Genomic DNA, 18798 nt, shown 5'->3' with positions numbered 1-18798 from the left:
CAAAAAACCCTACTTCACCATCAACATTTTCATCTTGCCCAGAAACTGCTATCTAGAAGTTCTTCTGTTCTCTGGATTTTCTCTTGACTTATGAACCATACATCGTCTCATCTCTTAACACTCTAAGTATAATAGTGATTTGTAAAAGTCCCTTCTTCTCCCCACATTGTCTTTATTTTCCAAGTTTCGTTTTTCTTACTGTTTCTGCACCTCGGTGTTATGTCAGAATCTTTCCTCAAGCATCTTGACATCCTTGGTGCTCCACGCATATGTAGATTATGCATTATACTGGAATGTCTGTGTACAAAAGTAGGGCCTGTCAATCAGTGGATTTCTTTGTAACGTGCTTGGGCAGGGACAGATTCATTTAGCTGAAGGTCTTTCAACAGTCAATATCTAGGTTTTTTCTCTTAGGCTGGCCAGTTTCTTCAGATAGTTGTCATCCACTCCACCTCTGTTATGTGGCGAAGTGGGTAGTTACATTTGGTTGTCAGGGTGTTCTTGGAGGAACAGAAGAGGGAATAGGGACGGGTTTCATGGCTCAGTTATAGACTTTACTTAAGCTCCTTTCAGATAAGGTATTCAAAACCTGACCAGTATCTGAGTCTGGATCTTCTATGTTTCGACATGTGGTGAAAATAAACATTCTTCTGCCAAGATGGGGAAGGGGTAGCCTCCTGGCTGCCCGAAGTGAGAAATAGAATTTAACAATTTAACCTCTTACAAATGTTTCACGAATCATCTTGTGTGCAGCTCTACCCACACATCTCTTTCCTTCAGAGTTACTTTGTGCTGTCAATTACTGAGACTTTCGGGATTCTGACCTTTGAAAAATTTGTTCTCCCAATCCATGCAGACACTTAACTTTAAAGTCAGTTAAACTCATTCTCTTGCTCTCTAGTTTTCAAAGTTGTGTTAACATCTATCCAGTTCTCCTTATCCTTACAGATTTATGATTTTTTTTTTTAAATCTGTTGATTAAATAGGGTTTCAAGAGAAGTGGAGGTAAACACATATTTACCTCTGTCATCGTTTTAGTAGAACTTCCATATCATTCTTTTAATAAATTCCTTTTCTGCTTAAATTAACTAAAAATAGTAGAGTTAACTAAAGTACTACAAATATATCTACAATAATGCCTCTTTAAGACAAGAGTTCTGAATAAGGCTGAACTAAGCTCATCAGACATAGAAGTCAAGATACTGCGTGCCACCACAATGCCTTAGAACTGAGTGACTGAAGCTTTTTTTTTTCCGATTACCTAGGATTTTTATTTTATGCTTATTAAAAATCTATTTAGTAGTTAGGCATGGATTTTCTAAAATCATGTCACATTTGTGGATACATAAGAAGGAAAATAAAAGTAGAAATTGATTACTGTATTCTTAAAACTTTACATTTGGAGTTCAGTCCTCTGAATCACTTTCTTTTTTTTTTTTGAGACGGAGTCTCACTCTGTAGCCCAAGCTGGAGTGCAGTGGTGCGATCTTGGCTCACTGCAACCTCTGCCTCCCGGGCTCAAGCGATTCTCGTGCCTCAGTCTCACGAGTAGCTGGGACTACAGGTGCACACTGCCACACCTGGCTAATTTTTTGTATTTTAGTAGAGATGGGGTTTCATCATGTTGCCCAGGGTGGTCTTGAACTCCTGAGCTCAGAAAATCTGCCTGCCTCGGCCTCCCCAAAGTGCTGGAATTACAGGCGTGAGACACTGCACCCAGCCTGAATCACTTTTTAAAAATATACTTAAAAATGTTTTAATTGTGGTAAAAACTACAGAACACAAAATTAACCATCTTAACCATTTTTAAGTATACAGTTCAGTAGTGTTAAATATATTCACATTGTGGTACAACAGATTCACAAAGTTGTACAAAGACAAACTTTTTCATCTTGCAAACTGGAACTTTATACCCATCAGACGACTCCCTACTTCCCCTCCCCCTAGCCCCTGGCAAACACAATTTTTACTGTTTCCATGAATTTGACTACTTTAGATACTGCATAGAAGAGGTGTCATACAGTGTTTATCTTATTGTGACTGGCTTATTTCACTTGGCCTAATGTCCTCAAGATTCATTCATGTAACAGGCAACAGAATTTCCTTTCTTTTTTTAATGAAGTAAGTCTGTGGAGAAAGAACAATGCATCTCCCTTTGACAAACAACATTGAAAATATGATTCATTCTGAAACATTACATCAAAAAATGAAAGACTGGCTAGGTGTGGTGGCTCACGCCTGTAATCTCAGCACTGTGGGAGGCCGAGGCGGGCGGACCACCTGAGGTCAGGAGTTTGAGACCAGCCTAGTCAACATGGTGAAACCCCGTCTCTACTAAACATACAAAAATTAGCCACATGTGGTGGCGGATGCCTGTAATCCCAGCTATTTGGGAGGTTGAGGCAGGAGAATCGCTTGAACCCAGGAGGCAGAGGTTGCAGTGAGCCAAGATTGCGGCACTGAACTTCAGCCTGGGCAACAGTGAGACTCCATCTCAAAAAAAAAAAAAAAAGAATAAAAAAAGAAAGACCTTTAAAGACATTTCTCAAAAATTTTAAATTATATTAAACCCAAACCTAAGGATTGAAAAGAAAGGAAAGGTATTCCTTACTTTTGCAAAAGTAATAAATAAAAAGAACTTACATGCAAGAGAAATGACGTGTCAAATATGTATTATTACTCTTGAGGCTTCATGGCAAACAACCTTAACTATTAAGAATATAGTAAATATGGAAAGTATCTGCTCAATTAATATTGATGAGTTGAATTGAAATATCAGCCATTTCTTTTTCCTAAGGGCTCTTAAGTGAATGCTTTTGACCCTGGTAGAAGGGACAAGCCCCCAGTTTTTAGCTGCTGTATTGTGGTGGTTGTGCTGTGATCTGCAAATTTTCCCAAATTCCTTTTGCAGGGATTTCCTTTATAAAGTCCAGTTCAGGGATAAGGAGGAAGTGGAAGGTTTACTGAAGCTAAGATTTTAAAGATTGACTTGGTTTGGGAAGCCTGAGGGCTTATTAAAGTTTTTATATAAAGAGGAATTTCCCAGACATATTTTGAAGAAAAAATTATTATTTTTTTTAAATATGAGCATGGTAACCTAGCACTTAACTACTATATATGAAGAAATGTGCAAATGCTTCCCCCTTTTCATTCAAAAGTCTTCCTTCCTCTGGCATGGTCCTTTCTTGTTGCCTTATTAGCCTCCTGGTTGCTTTCTACTCTCCTGTTCCTTTCCTCTCCTTCACATCCTCTTCTGTTCCTTGGTTCTTGTGTTTCTTGGCTTCCTGGCTCCCCTGCTCCTTAGTGTACTGATCTTCACAGAGAACTGGCTGGGCCTCAGAAGCTGGGTGGGGTTTCACCTGGGTAAATTACCACATCCTGGAGCACCCTCCAGCACTGTTTTCTTAGGACTTGAGGAGTTGGAGTCAGTGCATTTGCGGGGAGGATAAAAAAGTGAAACCATTTACTGAGCTAGCTCCCCAGAGAATAGCCCTGTCTAAATCTCCAAATGGTGAAATTGGCTGAAAATGACCATGGAGGTGTCCTGGGTTGGGGGCCAGAAGAGTAGCAAATTGAGAAAGGCCTGGGGTGATGGTGCAATCAGGGTGAGGCAGCCAGGGCTGCAGGTCATGTTTAGATTTATGAGTTAGCACCCCTTTCCTTCTTCTTTTCCACCTAACCCCCTGAGACTCTAGTCAGCTGTGCTGCTGTGCATGGGGTAATTGTTTAGTTCCACTGCTGTCTGTTGCTGGGTAAACCAGGGCTGGGCCCTGCTCTAATATGAAAGGAAGATTTTAAAAGAAAAATGCAATGTCCAATTGTGACTTCCAAAGCAGTGCTCCAAGTGCACGGAACATTCCAGCCCTCACGAGTGGAGGCGGGCTCTGCAAGGTCCATTTTTAGGATTCCCTGTGTAAAATGTTTCTTGGACCATTCTGGAACATAATGTTATAGAAAGAGCTATTTTATTAGAGAGGAAACTATGAAAACTGTAATTTCAAGAATACTTCTGCTGGGTATGATGGTTCACACCTTTAAGCCCAGCACTTTGGGAGGTCGAGGTGGGCGGATCACTTGAGGCCAGAAATTCAAGACCAGCCTGGCCAACATGGTGAAAATCCATCTCTATGTCAAAACAAAACAAAACAAAACAAAACAAAACAAAACAAAACAAAACACTTCTGTGTATCCCTTTAGTTTAAGTCCTTAGCCCTCCCATAAAATATAAGCAAATTTCAGGAGAGATAATAGATTGACCTTTATGAATCCTTTTTAGCTTCAAATCATACCAGACCTCACCCCTAACCTCCACACCCCCTGACCCACATCCCCACCTCCAATGCTAGGCTCTTCCAGCCGTTCCTGCCTGGGAGCTCTTGAGCTTACCCTTTCTTCTGCCTGGGATACTCTTCCCTCTCTTAAAAAGCTAACTCGCAGTCCTTCAAAACCCAGGCAATGTCACTCACTGTTCCAAGTCTGTTCTCCAAGGCATGCTTAGTTTACTGTGGGTTCCCTGACCACCTCCCATCTCTTGGCTCTTGTCCCACTCAATAATGGCATACAGGTCCATCTTCCTACCAGGTTAAGATCCCATCAAAGACAAGAACTGTCTCTTGTTCGTCATTGAATCTTTTGCATTTAGAACATTAACTGGCCCACAGTAGATTCTTTAAAACTATTTATGGAATGAATGAATTCTTTACTGCCAACATGTTTCAGTGGGGTGGTGGTGCAGGGTTGGGGGTAGAGAAAATATGAATATGCAAAGAGAAAAAGGAGCTTGTGTGCAAAGGAAGGAGGTGGGGGTCACCAGAAGGCGGAGGTCGCTGAAGGCAAACTCCTCTGGGGACAGCTTTGCAAATGGCCAGTCCCTTTTAAAGGCATATTAAGTCTTCAGGTAACTAATTGACAGCTGTAATTTAAGATGTGTTGACACACTTGATGTGCTTGCCAAAGTCATGCTTAATGACTTATATCTCACACAATGAAATAGGGCAAAGTTAAAAACTCAAATTGCTTTGAGTTTGTATTGGCTTCTGGATCCTGGGTTACATCATCTTATTTTCATGTTAAACATTAACAGCAATAAAAAAACAGAAAAAGAAAGGTGGTGGGGCAGGGGGTGGGGGGCACTCACGTAGGGGAGGATATTTTGATTGAACACAGGCTTGACAGAATCTTATTTTCTTCTTAGAAATCCTAGAAAACAGAAAGCAACAGGAAGATGTCTTATTGGGAACTACCCCCATCAACTTCACCATGAGTCAAACAAGGAAGAAAACTTCCTCAGAAGGAGAAACTAAGCCCCAGACTTCAATTGTCAACAAATTTCTCAGGGGCTCCAATGCTGAAAGCAGAAAAGAAGACAATGACCTTAAAACAACTGATTCCCAACCCAGCGACTGGATACAGAAGACAGCCACCTCAGAGACTGGTAAGCTGCTGGCTGCTGGTGTTTTTGCTGTTGTATTTGTTTTGTTTTTACTTCCACATTTAAAATATTTTAATTTTTAATTTTTGTGGGTACATAGTAGGTGTATATATTTATGGGGTATATGAGATGTTTCAATACAGGCATGCAATACCTAATAATCATATTGTGGAGAATGGGGTATCCATACCCTCAAGCATTTATCCTTTGTGTTACAAACAATCCCATTATACTTTTAGTTTTATTTATTTATTTATTTATTTTGAGACAGAGTTTCACTCTTGTCACCCAGGCTGGAGTGCAATGGCGTGATCTCAGCTCATAGTAACCTCTGCCTCCCGGGTTCAAGCGATTCTCCTGCCTCAGCCTCCCGAGTAGCTGGGATTACAGATGCGCACCACCATGCCCAGCTAATTTTTGTGTTTTTAGTAGAGACGGGGTTTCACTGCATTGGCCAGGGTGGTCTCGAATTCCTGACCTCAGGTGATTTTCCTGCCTTGGCCTCCCAAACTGCTGGGATTACAGGTGTAAGCCATCACACCAGGTCTCTTTTAGTTATTTTTAAATGTGCAATAATTTATTGCACATTTAAAAATAACTAAAAGAGCATATTGCACATTTAAAAATAACTAAAAGAGCACAACGGGTTGTTTGTAAACAAAGGATAAATATAGTCACCCTGTTGTGCTATCAACCAGTAGATCTTATATATTCTAACTATTTTTTCTGTACCCATTAATCATCCACACTTCCTCCACCAACAACACACACACCCTTCCCAGCCTCTATGTTTCTTTATTTTTTAGAGTTTTCTTCTAAAGTGATCTTATGGGTTAAACTAAAGACTTTAAGACTTTTGAGACTAAAGACTCAACTATGAGTCTCTGTGCTAATCATTTATTATGTTACTTACATGCTTTAAATGATTCATAATTTTACTTTTAAATTGTTAAAAGCAATATAACACTACAGAAAAGTTTAGGGAAAATACTGAATTTCCTTTCATTACAACACAAATGATCATTTCTTTAAGATTCTTTTCAGTCTTTTCTTTTCATATGCATGCATTTATGTTCTGTCAGTCAGTAGTCAATAAATATTTATTGAGTGCTTGCTATGTGGTAACCCCTGCTCTAAGTGTTAGAAATACAGCCATGAAAAGGACCAAATGCAGATATAACTTCAGGTGGTGATAAGTGATATGAAGAAAAATAATGCAGGCTAAGGAGACAAAGAATGATGGGATGGGGTGCTATTTAGATGGGGGTGGAGGAAAGAAGTCTTCGATTTGGAGGCATTTGAGCAGCAATCTGAATAAAATCAGCTTTGCTGAATGAATGAATAAAGCGAGCCACTTAGGTATTTGCGGAAATAGCTTTCCAGGCAAAGGGACTGTACATGCAAAGGCTTTAGATACGACTGAGCCTAGATTGCTTGAGATAGAGTCAGGAAGTCAGGGATGCTAAAGCAGGATGGGAGACATGGAGAGGAAGGGGTAGTGGAAGACAAGTCAGAGAGGTCGCTGGGGCCAGATTGGCATCTTTTCCACAGTTGTAATAGCTTACAGATTCCTCCTGAGTTTATGTGGAGCTGTGATCCTACTTCCAGAACATATTATTATATTGCTCAATTCCCACATTGCTACATGATGCTCATATGCATAATTTTCATGGTTGCATAATATTCCATCACATTCATATGTCTTAATTACTCAATGAGTTCCTTGTTTGTCCTTCGGTGAGTATCTTTGGCTTTCTTTCTTTCCCATTCCCTGTTTCACCATATTTCAGCTATTTTTGAAGTATAAATTTCCAGAACAGGGATTGCAAATTCAAGGGTTATGAAAATAAATATTGTCAAATCTCTCTCTAAAGTTATGTGTTATGTGCAATGTCATCAATATATTATCTATTAGATTAAAAGCATTTTAAAAACACTTTAAGCATATGCAAAAATAGAATAAAGAATCCCCATGGTCACCTACCTTTAGTAATTATCAGTTGGGCATGGTGGTTCATGCCTGTAATCCCAGCACTTTGGCAAGCTGAGGCAGGAGGATCGCTTAAGGCCAGTAGTTTAAGACCAGCCTGGGCAATATAGCAAGACTCTGTCTTGGTCGGGTGCGGTGGCTCATGCCTGTAATCCCAACACTTTGGGAGACCGAGGCAGGCATATCATGAGGTCAGGAGATCGAGACCATCCTGGCTAATATGGTAAAACCCAGTATCTATTAAAAATATAAAAAAGTAGCCGGGTGTGGTAGCAGGTGCCTGCAATCCCAGCTACTGGGGAGGCTGAGGCAGGAGAATCGCTTGAACCCAGGAGGTGGAGGTTTCAGTGAGCCAAGATTGCACCACTGCGCCACTGCACTCCAGTCTGGGTGACAGAGCAAGACTCCGTCTCAAAAAAAAAAAAAAAAAAAAAAGACTCCATCTCTAGAAAATAGTTTAAAAATTAGCTGGGCATGGTGGTGCATGCCTGTGGTCCTAGCTACTCTGGAGGCTGAGGTGGGAGGATCACTTGAATTTTAGAGGTTGAAGCTGTGGTGAGCCATGATTGCACCACTGGACTCCAGGCTGAGTGACAGAGTGAGACCCTCAAAAAAAAAAAAAAAAAAAACCCATGGCCAATTTTCTTTCTTTCTTTCTTTCTGAGACAGAAAAAAAAAAAAAAAAATCAACCCATGGCCGATTTTGTTTCTTTCTTTCTTTTTGAGACAGAGTTTCACACCGTCGCCCAGGCTGGAGTGCAGCAGCGTGATCTCGGCTCACTGCAACCTCTGCCTCCCAGGTTCAAGTGATTCTCTTGTCTCAGCCTCCCAAGTAGCTGGAACTACAGGTGTGCGTCACCATGCCCGGCTAATTTTTTTGTATTTTTAGTAGAGAAGGAACTTCACCTTGTGGGCCAGGCTGATCTCGAACTCCTGACCTTAGGTGATCTGCCTGCCTTGGCCTCCCAAAGTACTGGGATTACAGGCCTGGCCAGGAGCCACTGTGCCTAGCCAATTTTATATCATTTATACCTACCCTCCCTTCCATCAGATTGTTTGCCATCAAATGCCAAAAATAATACAGTTTTAGCAGCAAGTAGATTAAATGTATTTTAAGTATGTTTTTATAAATAGGAAATTAAAGTCTGTCTTTAAAAGAAAACCATCTCTATCAGAAAATTGTTCATTTTTGTTCTAGAGTGTGATTTAGAGCATCAGGAAAGAAGTTAATGAATGAATGTAATCGTGATTAAATTAACAGTGCAAAACCAAGCCGGGGTCATCCCTGCTGTGCAACACTGACCACCCAAGCTGCTTGGTTCTTCATTTCTATTTCTCCCAAAATTCTATGGCTCCTGGAGTCATGTTAATTCTGTCCTTAAATAGCTCTCCCACCTGGTGCTTCCTCTCCATTGCTGCTGCCTAGCTCTCATTGTCTCTTGCCTGGACCACAGCAATAGCTTCCTAACTGGTTTCTCTGCTTCCAGTCTTGCTCTCTTGCCAATCTGTCCTCTACACTGCCATAGTGCTCTTTCTAAACCACAGATATGGTGGTGTCTCTCGCCTGCTTAAAATCCTTCACTGAGTTTCTCTCACCTATATTCCCAAGCATGGCCCTCAAGGTATTAGTGATCAGTTGGATATTGGATATCTCTTTATGACCTTTGCCTTCTCCCACCTCCCACCACAGCGCCGCCCTCATCCTCTACGTGTGGCCCTCTGATTAACTTATAATTCCCTGGACTGGCCACATTCTTCTCCCATCCCCAGCGAGTGGTTCTTTGTGGCTAGAAAGATGTTCCCTCGTGTCACCATCCTCCCCTGCAACCCCCCGACTTATCCCTCCCTCATGTCCACCCACCTGGATGACTCCCACTCTTCCTTTAAGGTGCAATCCAGGCACCAGTTTCTCTTGGAAACTTCCCAAGACCCTCCTCCCCGACCTGGAATCACCAGACTTGAGGTACTTATTGTCACTGAAATGTGGAACCACACACCCCTGCGTGCCTCCACTTCTCATCTACACGGTAACGGTGGCTTTCTTGCTGTCTCTTTCATTAAACAGGCAGCTCTTTGAAAACAGGAACTTGTTATCTTGGTTCCTGGTACAGTACCACCCATGTTACCAATGTGTAATAATGTTTTATGAGTGTCGAGAGTTTTGGTTGACAAACCTTGACAGATTTCAGTCGGAAAGGAACTTAGAGCACTAAGAACCGAGAGCTTTGTTCAGAGCTAACACAGCTAGGAAAAGGCCTCAATCTCCACAGAGCGGCTCCTGTGTGGTTACTAATGCGCCCCCCATGGGTGCCTCCCACCCCACTCCAGCCTAGCTGTAGCAGCCCTGACTCACTTGTTCTACACACTGAGCTGTGACATAAGGTATCCTGTGAAGAGAAGGCTTCATATAATTTTTCTTTTTTTTTTTTGAGATAGAGCCTTACTCTGTCGCCCAGGCTAGACTACAGTGGCGCAATCTCGGCTCACTGCAACTCCACCTCCCGGGTTCAAGAGATTCTTGTGCCTCAGCCTCCCTACTAGCTGGGACTACAGGCACCCGCCACTACACTGGGCTAATTTGGTTTCATAGGTTTTTTTTTTTGAGATGGAGTCTTGCTCTGTTGCCCAGGCTGGAGTGCAGTGGGACAATCTTGGCTCAAGCAATTCTCCTGCCTCAGCCTCCCAAGTAGCTGGGATTACAGGCGCATGCCAGTATGCCTGGCAAATTTTTGTATTTTTAATAGAGACGGTGTTTTGCCATGTTGGCCAGCCTGGTTTTTGAACTCCTGACCTCAGGTGATCCACCTGCCTCGGCCTTCCTAAGTGCTGGGATCACAGGCATGAGCCACCGCACCTGGCCGGTTTCACAGATTTTTTAAAAATTGAAATACATGATCTGTGAGGAGATGTCCAGGGGTCTCATAAGTTAGTACTCACACTTATATTTAAGTGTTTTGATAAAGATTTATCATGATGATTTATTTTGGTAATTGAGGAACTGTAAAACCAATATTCATTCATTCAATTGTTTGCTCATTTAACAAATATTTACCAAATATCTCTCAGGTAAAAGGCCCTGCAGATTACCATGTGCATAGGAGGTTCCAGTAAGTTTAAATCACGATGCTCTTGAGAAATGAACCAGGCATTTCATAGATGAGTAAACCAAGGCTCAGAGAGGTTGAGTGACTTGTTCCTCGGACAGACCTGTGATTTGGACCAGGTCTTTTGACTGTACTGCTTACTTGTCAGTCACATCAAACATGACAGGGCACCCAGTGGGATGTGGACTGAGAAGAGATTTCTGCATCTGTCAGTTTGTAGGTTATTGTTGGTGACCTTTGAGAAACAACGTATTTGGATAGAGGAGTGTAGCAACCAGAAGGTAGAGGGTTAGCTTGTAAATGTGGGGAAGGAGTTGGGCCAGCAAGTGGAAACCACTCTTTCCAAACATTTGACAGTAAAGGAAATGCTTGACAGAGCAGTGTCTTGAGGAGAAAACAGAAGAGTGGGTTTGGTGGGGCTGGAACTTGAGGATGATTGTAGGTCGAGATAAAAAGCTTAAAAACAAAAGAGAGACAGCAATAAGATGCAATGCAGAGAAATTTTTTAAAATACAAAAATAAAACACACACACACACTAGGCTTTGGAACAAACTATTCTGGGTTCAAATTCAGGCTCCGCTTCTTCCTAATTAATCGTGTCTCTAAGTTTCCAAATCTATGAAATGGTTTGTGACTCGTTTAGACAAAATGTCCTGTACTTGCTGGCACCTAAGAGGCAGTCCCTCCCTGTCTCCCATCCACAATTCTGCTCTGCCCCACCCAAAATTAGGGTTGCCAGAGAAAATACATGCAACAGTTGAGGCATACAATAAAACAATTCCTTGTCGATTTAAAATTTAAATTTAACTGGGCATCCTGTTGTTGTTTTTCCTAAATCTGGCAACTCTACCCAAAATTAAATGCCTTGTGTCCAATGTGCCATAAAAGTGGAAGGCGAGAGTGAAAGGTTAAATGGTGGGTGCTGCTGCCTCCTACTGGTGAAATGTGGTAACACCAAGCATCCCAACAAGGACGCGTATCCTACGTGTGGTTTTCTTAGACCAAACAGGAAGCCACAAGACTGCTGTGGATTACAGGTGTAGTTTTTATTATCCTGCTAATCATTTGGTCTAAATTTATTACTACTGCAAACCTACTATCTTTTAATTTTCACAGGTACCAATGTATTTCTTCTTAGCTATGTTGTCTTACACCTTTTTGTCAGGGTTAATAAAATATTACTGCTCATTCCAGAACTTATTATTTCCTATTGGACTTCAATATACATAATCTATATGTTTAAAATTGTATATTTCACTTACAAAAATCACTTTAAAATCACTGTCAGTACATATATATTCATTTTTCCTTAGAAAAGTATGATGTGTTTTATGTATGTCTTAAATGCTGGCACCTGGCCGGCCATGGTGACTCACGCCTGTAATCCCAGCACTTTGGGAGCCCGGGTAGGTGGATCACCTGAGGTCAGGAGTTCGAGACCAGCCTGGCCAACATGGCGAACCCCTCATCTCTACTAAAAATACAAAAATTAGCCGGGCGTGGTGGCAGGCGCTTGTAGTCCCAGCTACTCGGGAGGCTGAGGCAGGAGAATTGCTTGAACCTGGGAGGTGGAGGTTGCAGTGAGCTGAGACTGTGCCACTGCACTCTAACCTAGGTGACAGAGTGAGACTCCATCCCCACCAACAAAAAAAAAAAGAAAGAAAAAAGAAATGCTGGCACCTGCAAGTAGGCAAAGAACGAGTACATAACAGGTGCTCAATAAAATGATAGCTTTTATTATTATAGTGCTATCTTTTTTTTTCTTTTTTTTGTTTTAGATGCAGTCTCTCTCTGTTGCCAGGCTGGTGTGAAGTGGCACAATCTCAGCTTACTGCAATCTCTGCCTCCTGGGTTCAAGAGATTCCCCTGCCTCAGCCTCCTGAGTAGCTGGGACTACAGGTGTGCACCACCACGCCCCGCTAATTTTTTGTATTTTAGTAGAGACAGCATTTCACCATGTTGGCCAGGATGGTGTTGATCTCCTGACCTCGTGATCCGCCCACCTCATCCTCCCAAAGTACTAGGATTACAGGTGTGAGGCACCGTGCCCAGCCACTATCATGTTATTAGAGTGTTATTACAGAGGAAGCTGGTGAGGGTGCCACAGTAGTCCCTAATAACAAGGAGGACAAATGAGGCTTTCCAAATTCACTTTCTGGCAGGAGTTGAGAAAAAGCAAAAGCTCTCCCAGGCCTAGTTTCTCTGGATTCGTGTTTGCCGATTGAATGGTCTAGGAACTGACCGGCAAGAATTCCACTCACTCCGTGTGGCCATTTGAAGCTCCCTGATGGTGATTTCAATGCTTTCCCTTCTTCACCTGTTTGGTTTGAGGAGGCAAGTATCTCTGCTTCCTCCCTAGCAGTTGCATCCACCAAAGATATGTGTGCCCTTCAAGTAAGCAAGCATCTCAAAAGCCGGGCTGACAGGTTTACTTCTCACCCAGGAATGCAGCTCTGTCTTCATGCTGAGAAGCCCAGGTCAGGTCATGATAGAAAAGCCACCAAGTTCCTCAGGCTCCTGAAGCAGTGTCTGGGCACCTGGTGGCAGGAACAGTGGTTAGTTAAGCTTTGTCCCTAGTAAATGGCTCTGCCTCTGAGTTGAGGTTTTTATCAAGGAGCAATTCAGAGTTATGCAGTCTTTTCACTTGTCTGATTGTGGTCATTATGCATCTTTAATACATCCATAATTAACAGCAAATTCTTTTTTATGCTTATCACACAGCTAAGCCTCTCAGTTCAGAAATGGAATGGAGATCCAGTATGGAGAAAAATGAGCATTTCCTGCAGAAGCTGGGCAAAAAGGCTGTCAACAAGTGTCTAGATTTGAATAACTGTGGATTAACAACAGCGGACATGAAAGAAATGGGTCTGTATGCAGTAGACTTTGCATAGAGGAAGATAGGGCCTTTCCATTGAGATAAGCAGATAAAACATACTCAGCTACCCACCTGGTAACCCCAAGTCTGCTGAGTGGTCCCAGACAATTGCAGAAACAGCATCGCTTTTTTTTTTTTTTTTGAGACGGAGTCTCGCTCTGTCACCCAGGCTGGAGTGCAGTGACGCATCTCAGCTCACTGCAAGCTCCGCCTCCCGGGTTCCCGCCATTCTCCTGCCTCAGCCTCCCGAGTAGGCATTTTTTTTTTTTTTAAAGAAAAAGGCCAGGCGCAGTGGCTCACGCCTGTAATCCCAGCTCTTTGGGAGGGCGAGGCGGGTGAATCACGGGGTTAGGAGTTCAAGACCAGCCTGGCCAAGATGGTGAAACCCCGTCTCTACTAAAAATACAAAAATTAGCCAGGCGTGGTGGCGGGTGCCTGTAATCCCAGCCACTCGGGAGGCTGAGGCAGAGAATTCGTTGAACCTGGGAGGCGGAGGTTGCAGTGAGCCAAGATCGTGCCACTGCACTCCAGCCTGGCGACAGATCGAGACTCCATCTGAAAAAAAGGAAAAGAAAAACAAGTTAATTGATCCTTCCTCAAGTTTTGAAGACTTCAGCTGAGTTTAGGAAAAGAGGCTGTATGAAATCTTACAGACACACTCCTGCATTTTCAGACTGCAGTTATTTGGCAGAAATAGAAAACATCCCAAGAAATAGAAAATGTAAACATCACAATTTCTCCAGTTGTACAGCTGAGGGCTCCCTGCTTTGCCAAAAGTCAGCGTGCCCACCACTGTCTATTCTCTTACAGTGTAAAACTATATCCTGTGTATGTAAGCATTGCATTTTATTTACTACAAATCACAAGTCACATACACATATCTGTATTTTCTTCTGTTCACTTCTAGTTGCCTTGCTGCCTTTTCTCCCAGACTTGGAAGAACTGGATATCTCCTGGAATGGTTTTGTAGGTGGAACCCTCCTTTCCATCACTCAGCAAATGCATCTGGTCAGCAAGTTAAAAATCTTGAGGCTGGGTAGCTGCAGACTCACCACTGACGATGTTCAAGCACTGGGTATGATGAATGCATTTCTTAAAAGATGGATTCGGCCGGGCGCCGTGGCTCACACCTGTAATCCTAACACTTTGGGAGGCTGAGGCTGGCGGATTGCCTGAGCTCAGGAGTTCGAGAACAGCCTGGGCAACATGGTGAAACCCTGTCTCTACTAAAATACAAAAAGTTAGCCGGGTGTGGTGGTGGGCGCCTGTAATCCCAGCTACTCAGGAAGCTGAGGCAGGAGGATCGCTTGAACCTGGGAGGCGGAAGTTGCAGTGAGCCGAGATCGTGCCACTGCACACCAGCCTAGGTGACAGAGTGAGACTCCATCTCCAAACAAAAAAAAAGAAAAGAAAAAAAAAGAAAAAGAAAAAAAAAAAAAGAACAAGGCTGACCAGGTCCCTGCTTTCATGGAGTTTATTTATTTATTTATTTTTATTTTTATTTTTTTGAGATAGAGGCTCACTCTGTTGCCCAGGCTGGAGTGCAGTGGTGCAGTCTCGGCTCACTGCAACCTCTGCCTCCCAGGTTCAAGCAATTCTCCTGCCTCAGCCTTCCAAGTAGCTGGGATTACAGGTGTGAACCATCACACCTGGCTAATTTTTGTATTTTTAGTAGAGATGGGGGTTTCACCATGTTGGCCAGGCTGGTCTCGAACGTCTGACCTCAGGGAATCCACTCACCTTGGCCTCCCAAAGTGTTGAGATTATAGGCGTGAGCCACCGTGTCCAGCCTCATGTAGTTTAAATGGAGGTTACTGTAAAACATGCTTACACTGGGTCTGTTACTTCATGTGTAAAATAGAGGAGTTAGAGTAGACAAGAATTAAGTTCTTTTACAATTCCAAAAGAATACTTCTCTCTTCTATTTTCCCACCCACATTTTGAAACATTAAACAAAACAAGATTTTTAAGTTAATAGTTTAACTAGAACTAGAACCTCCATTAAGTTAGTTTCATAGGATTAAATTTGTACACAGTCATTCTACTTATCCAACTGCTGTACTAAAATGCTTGCTGGTTTATTAGATGTCTTTGATACTTTTTATTCTTCTTTTGATGTAAAGTTTCTTATTTTCATGACTTATTTTAATCCTTTACAGCTATTTAAAGATTTCTGTAAAAACAACACATTTTATGCCAAATATCTCCGCTTGTCAGTCTCTCCCTGGAAATGGGGGCAGCTGACGTCCCCCGGCCCATGCCTCCTGTAGCTGAGGAGAAACATTACACATCTCAGGTTGGCCAGATCCTACTTCAAATCCTAGTGCCCACCCGCTCCCCCGGCCTTTTTTTTTTGAGACGGTGTTTCATTCTTGTCACCCAGGCTGGAGTGCAGTGGTGCAATCTTGGCTCACTGAAACCTCTGCCTCCCGGGTTCAAGTGATTCTCCTGCCTCAGCCTCCCAAGTAGCTGGGATTACAGGAGTGCACCACCATGCCCGGCTAATTTTTTGTATTTTTTTGTGTTTTAGGCGTGCACCACCATGCCTGGCTAATTTTTGTAATTATTTTGTTTTTTTTTTTATTTTTAGTAGATCCTACTTCAAATCCTAGTGCCCATCCCCCACCCCCCCCTTTTTTTTTGAGATGGCATTTCATTCTTGTCACCCAGGCTGGAGTGCAGTGGTACAATCTTGGCTCACTGAAACCTCCGCCTCCTGGGTTCAACTGATTATCCTGCCTCAGCCTCCCAAGTAGCTGGGATTACAGGCATGTACCACCATGCCTGGCTAATTTTTTTGTATTTTTAGTAGAGACAGGGTTTCACCATGCTGGCCAGGCTGGTTTTGAACTCCTGACTTCAAGTGATCTGCCCGCCTTGGCCTCCCAAAGTGCTAGGATTACAGGTGTAAGCCACCATGCCCAGCCTCTAGTGCCACTTTTAACTAGCTTTGTGAACATGAACAAATAATTTAAATTTCTGAGCCTCGGTTTTCTTATATCTGAAATAGGGATAACCTCCCTCTCAAAAAATTGTTGCAAGGATTAAACAATTTCTGTAAAGTGCCTACTGCATGCCTGGTGCATAATAGGTGCTCAATAACTGATAGTCCTTCTTTCTCCATTCTGTCATCTAAAACCACCTTTCTGTGGGTTTACATGATGAGTTTAGCCCCACATTAAGCAGCTGGTTATCATGTAGCAGACTCACAATTTTAACATACCATTACTCAGGTGTGAAAAGACAACTTTCTTATTTTCTGTGATTAACCTGATCTTTTTCCTGATCCTCCATCTTTAGAAAACAAGAAAATGAAATTTCTGCCCTGGGACCTGTTCCAAACTTACCTGGTTGAGGAGGGAGTCTGCACTGTTGTTGTTCTGATGTTTGCACCCTTTTCCCTCTCCCAGAGTTATTTCTTCTCTGGAAGGACTTCTGCATCCTCTCCCATCAGGAGGGGCTTACCTATCACCCATACTCTATCTTCTTCACTCAACCTTAATGCAGATGGGGTATAGGGAAAATAAATGGTTTCTTGATAAGAGAACATAAATCAGAAGGCATTTCAAAATTGTTACACCCATTATAATAGTTTAGTACTGAGTGGCAAATGCATGGCACTCCAGTACCATGACCACTGCAGACATAACTAATCAATCATGAGCTCTTTCTCCCTGATCCTGGGGAACACCTCAGGGCTATCGAAAGTCACCCCCAATTGACTGGTAATAGCACAAAAAATGATGCCTGTTCATTGCTGGCTTAAGATGCTATAACTCCTGGGGAATATGCATTTTAGCATGGGGTTCCTGGACTTCTAAAACCTTAATCCATGGAATGAATAAACCATGGTAGAAGTTCAAACCCAGGGACAGGTAGTAAAGAGGGTTCTAGATACAGGGGACTTGCCAGAATGCTTAATTGTTTGCACATTGAGAAAGTACATTTTCCATGTATGTGTCTACCCGCAAGGCAGTGAAAATCATTCCTAAGGACAGATCTGTCTGGTCACTTCTCCTATTCTCTCCCAGCCTCCACTCTGCAGCCCTGGGAGCTTTCCAGTGTGTAATGGTTTCAGAAATGTTAGTTTTCATCCCTGTGTCACTGCACCCTCCTTTACCCCTTAAGGCAGCACAGCTGTTATAAGCTTCTAGTGCCTGATGCTCTATTATTAGTTTCTCTCTGTAGTGGTCAGTTCAGGTTGCATGTGATATTCCTCATATATATATATGTATATGTATATGTGTGTGTATATATATGTGTATATATATACATGTGTGTGTGTGTGTGTGTATATATATATATAGGCATGTGATATTCTTGACATTGGAGAGAGCTTTACCTCTGTGGTGGCCAGTTATCTGCTTTGCCTCACTTCTATCCCTGGTCAAACTTCTCAGAAATGCTGATCCCAGAGAGAGGGGCTAAGGGAAAGCAGATGAACCACCACAAAAGCAGCTTCCTAAAACCACCCTACCAATAGGTGGATTTTTCTACAACAACAATTGTTTAGCTCATACGCATGGCTTCAGAATTTTGGAGGGATTAGAATGACTGTGCCTGTAAATCTAGAGAAGCACACCCTGCTATGAAGGAATTGGGTTCTTTCCTTCTCTCTGTTCCTCGGTGCCAAACAGGACAGTACCCTGGCCCAGTTTCCACACTCCATTAATCATGGTTGTGCTGATTCTGAAATGAATTCCCTGCTTTTCTGACTAGTGACCAACAGAATTTTCGGGCCATTTGTTAACAGGAGAAGCACTTGAGATGATTCCTGAACTTGAAGAGCTAAATTTGTCTTGGAACAGTAAAGTGGGAGGAAATTTGCCTCTGATCCTTCAGAAGTTCCAAAAAGGGAGCAAGATACAAATGATTGAGCTTGTGGATTGCTCCCTCACGTCAGAAGATGGGACATTTCTGGGTAAGTGGAATTTGAAGAGAAAAAAAAAGTGAAGATGCCCACTGGATAGCTTGGGAATCTAAGTTTGCTGTGTTTTGTCTTATTCTGAATTTAAAGAAGGGTATGTAGGAGGGGAGTGGAGTTTTACGTCACTATATCCCCAGGTGATGTAAAACTCCACTCCCCTCCTACCTACCCTTCTTATTTGGATTTCTTTCCTTCTAGGTCAACTGCTACCTATGCTGCAAAGTCTCGAAGTACTTGATCTTTCCATCAACAGAGACATTGTTGGCAGTCTGAACAGTATTGCTCAGGGATTAAAAAGCACCTCAAATCTGAAAGTACTGAAGTTACATTCATGTGGATTATCACAAAAGAGTGTCAAAATATTGGGTGAGTTAACAATGGCTGGATTTAAGATTACATGTATAATTATATATGATATACATATAAATATATATATTGAAAAGTTACTAGGAAATATAGCAAAATATAAA

The 18798-nt window shown here is 42.3% G+C and overlaps 1 protein-coding gene across 1 annotated transcript in view; it reads left to right on the top strand.

Moving 5' to 3' along the window:
* Positions 1-1037: 1037 nt before the first annotated feature.
* The window catches only part of LRRC31 (leucine rich repeat containing 31), a 34167-nt gene continuing 16406 nt past the window's right edge, over positions 1038-18798 (top strand). The window contains exons 1-5 of the mRNA XM_003817674.5: positions 1038-5434; positions 13248-13391; positions 14309-14476; positions 18155-18322; positions 18527-18694. Of these exons, the coding sequence (XP_003817722.1) occupies positions 5260-5434; positions 13248-13391; positions 14309-14476; positions 18155-18322; positions 18527-18694 (823 nt within the window). The 5' untranslated portion in view covers positions 1038-5259. The remainder of the gene's footprint in view (positions 5435-13247; positions 13392-14308; positions 14477-18154; positions 18323-18526; positions 18695-18798) is intronic.

The sequence above is a fragment of the Pan paniscus genome, chromosome 2, assembly GCF_029289425.2.
Source record: "Pan paniscus chromosome 2, NHGRI_mPanPan1-v2.0_pri, whole genome shotgun sequence".
Lineage (NCBI taxonomy): Eukaryota > Metazoa > Chordata > Mammalia > Primates > Hominidae > Pan > Pan paniscus.
The sequence above is the reverse complement of the archived record's forward strand: the minus strand, read 5'-3'. Positions and strand labels throughout refer to the sequence as shown.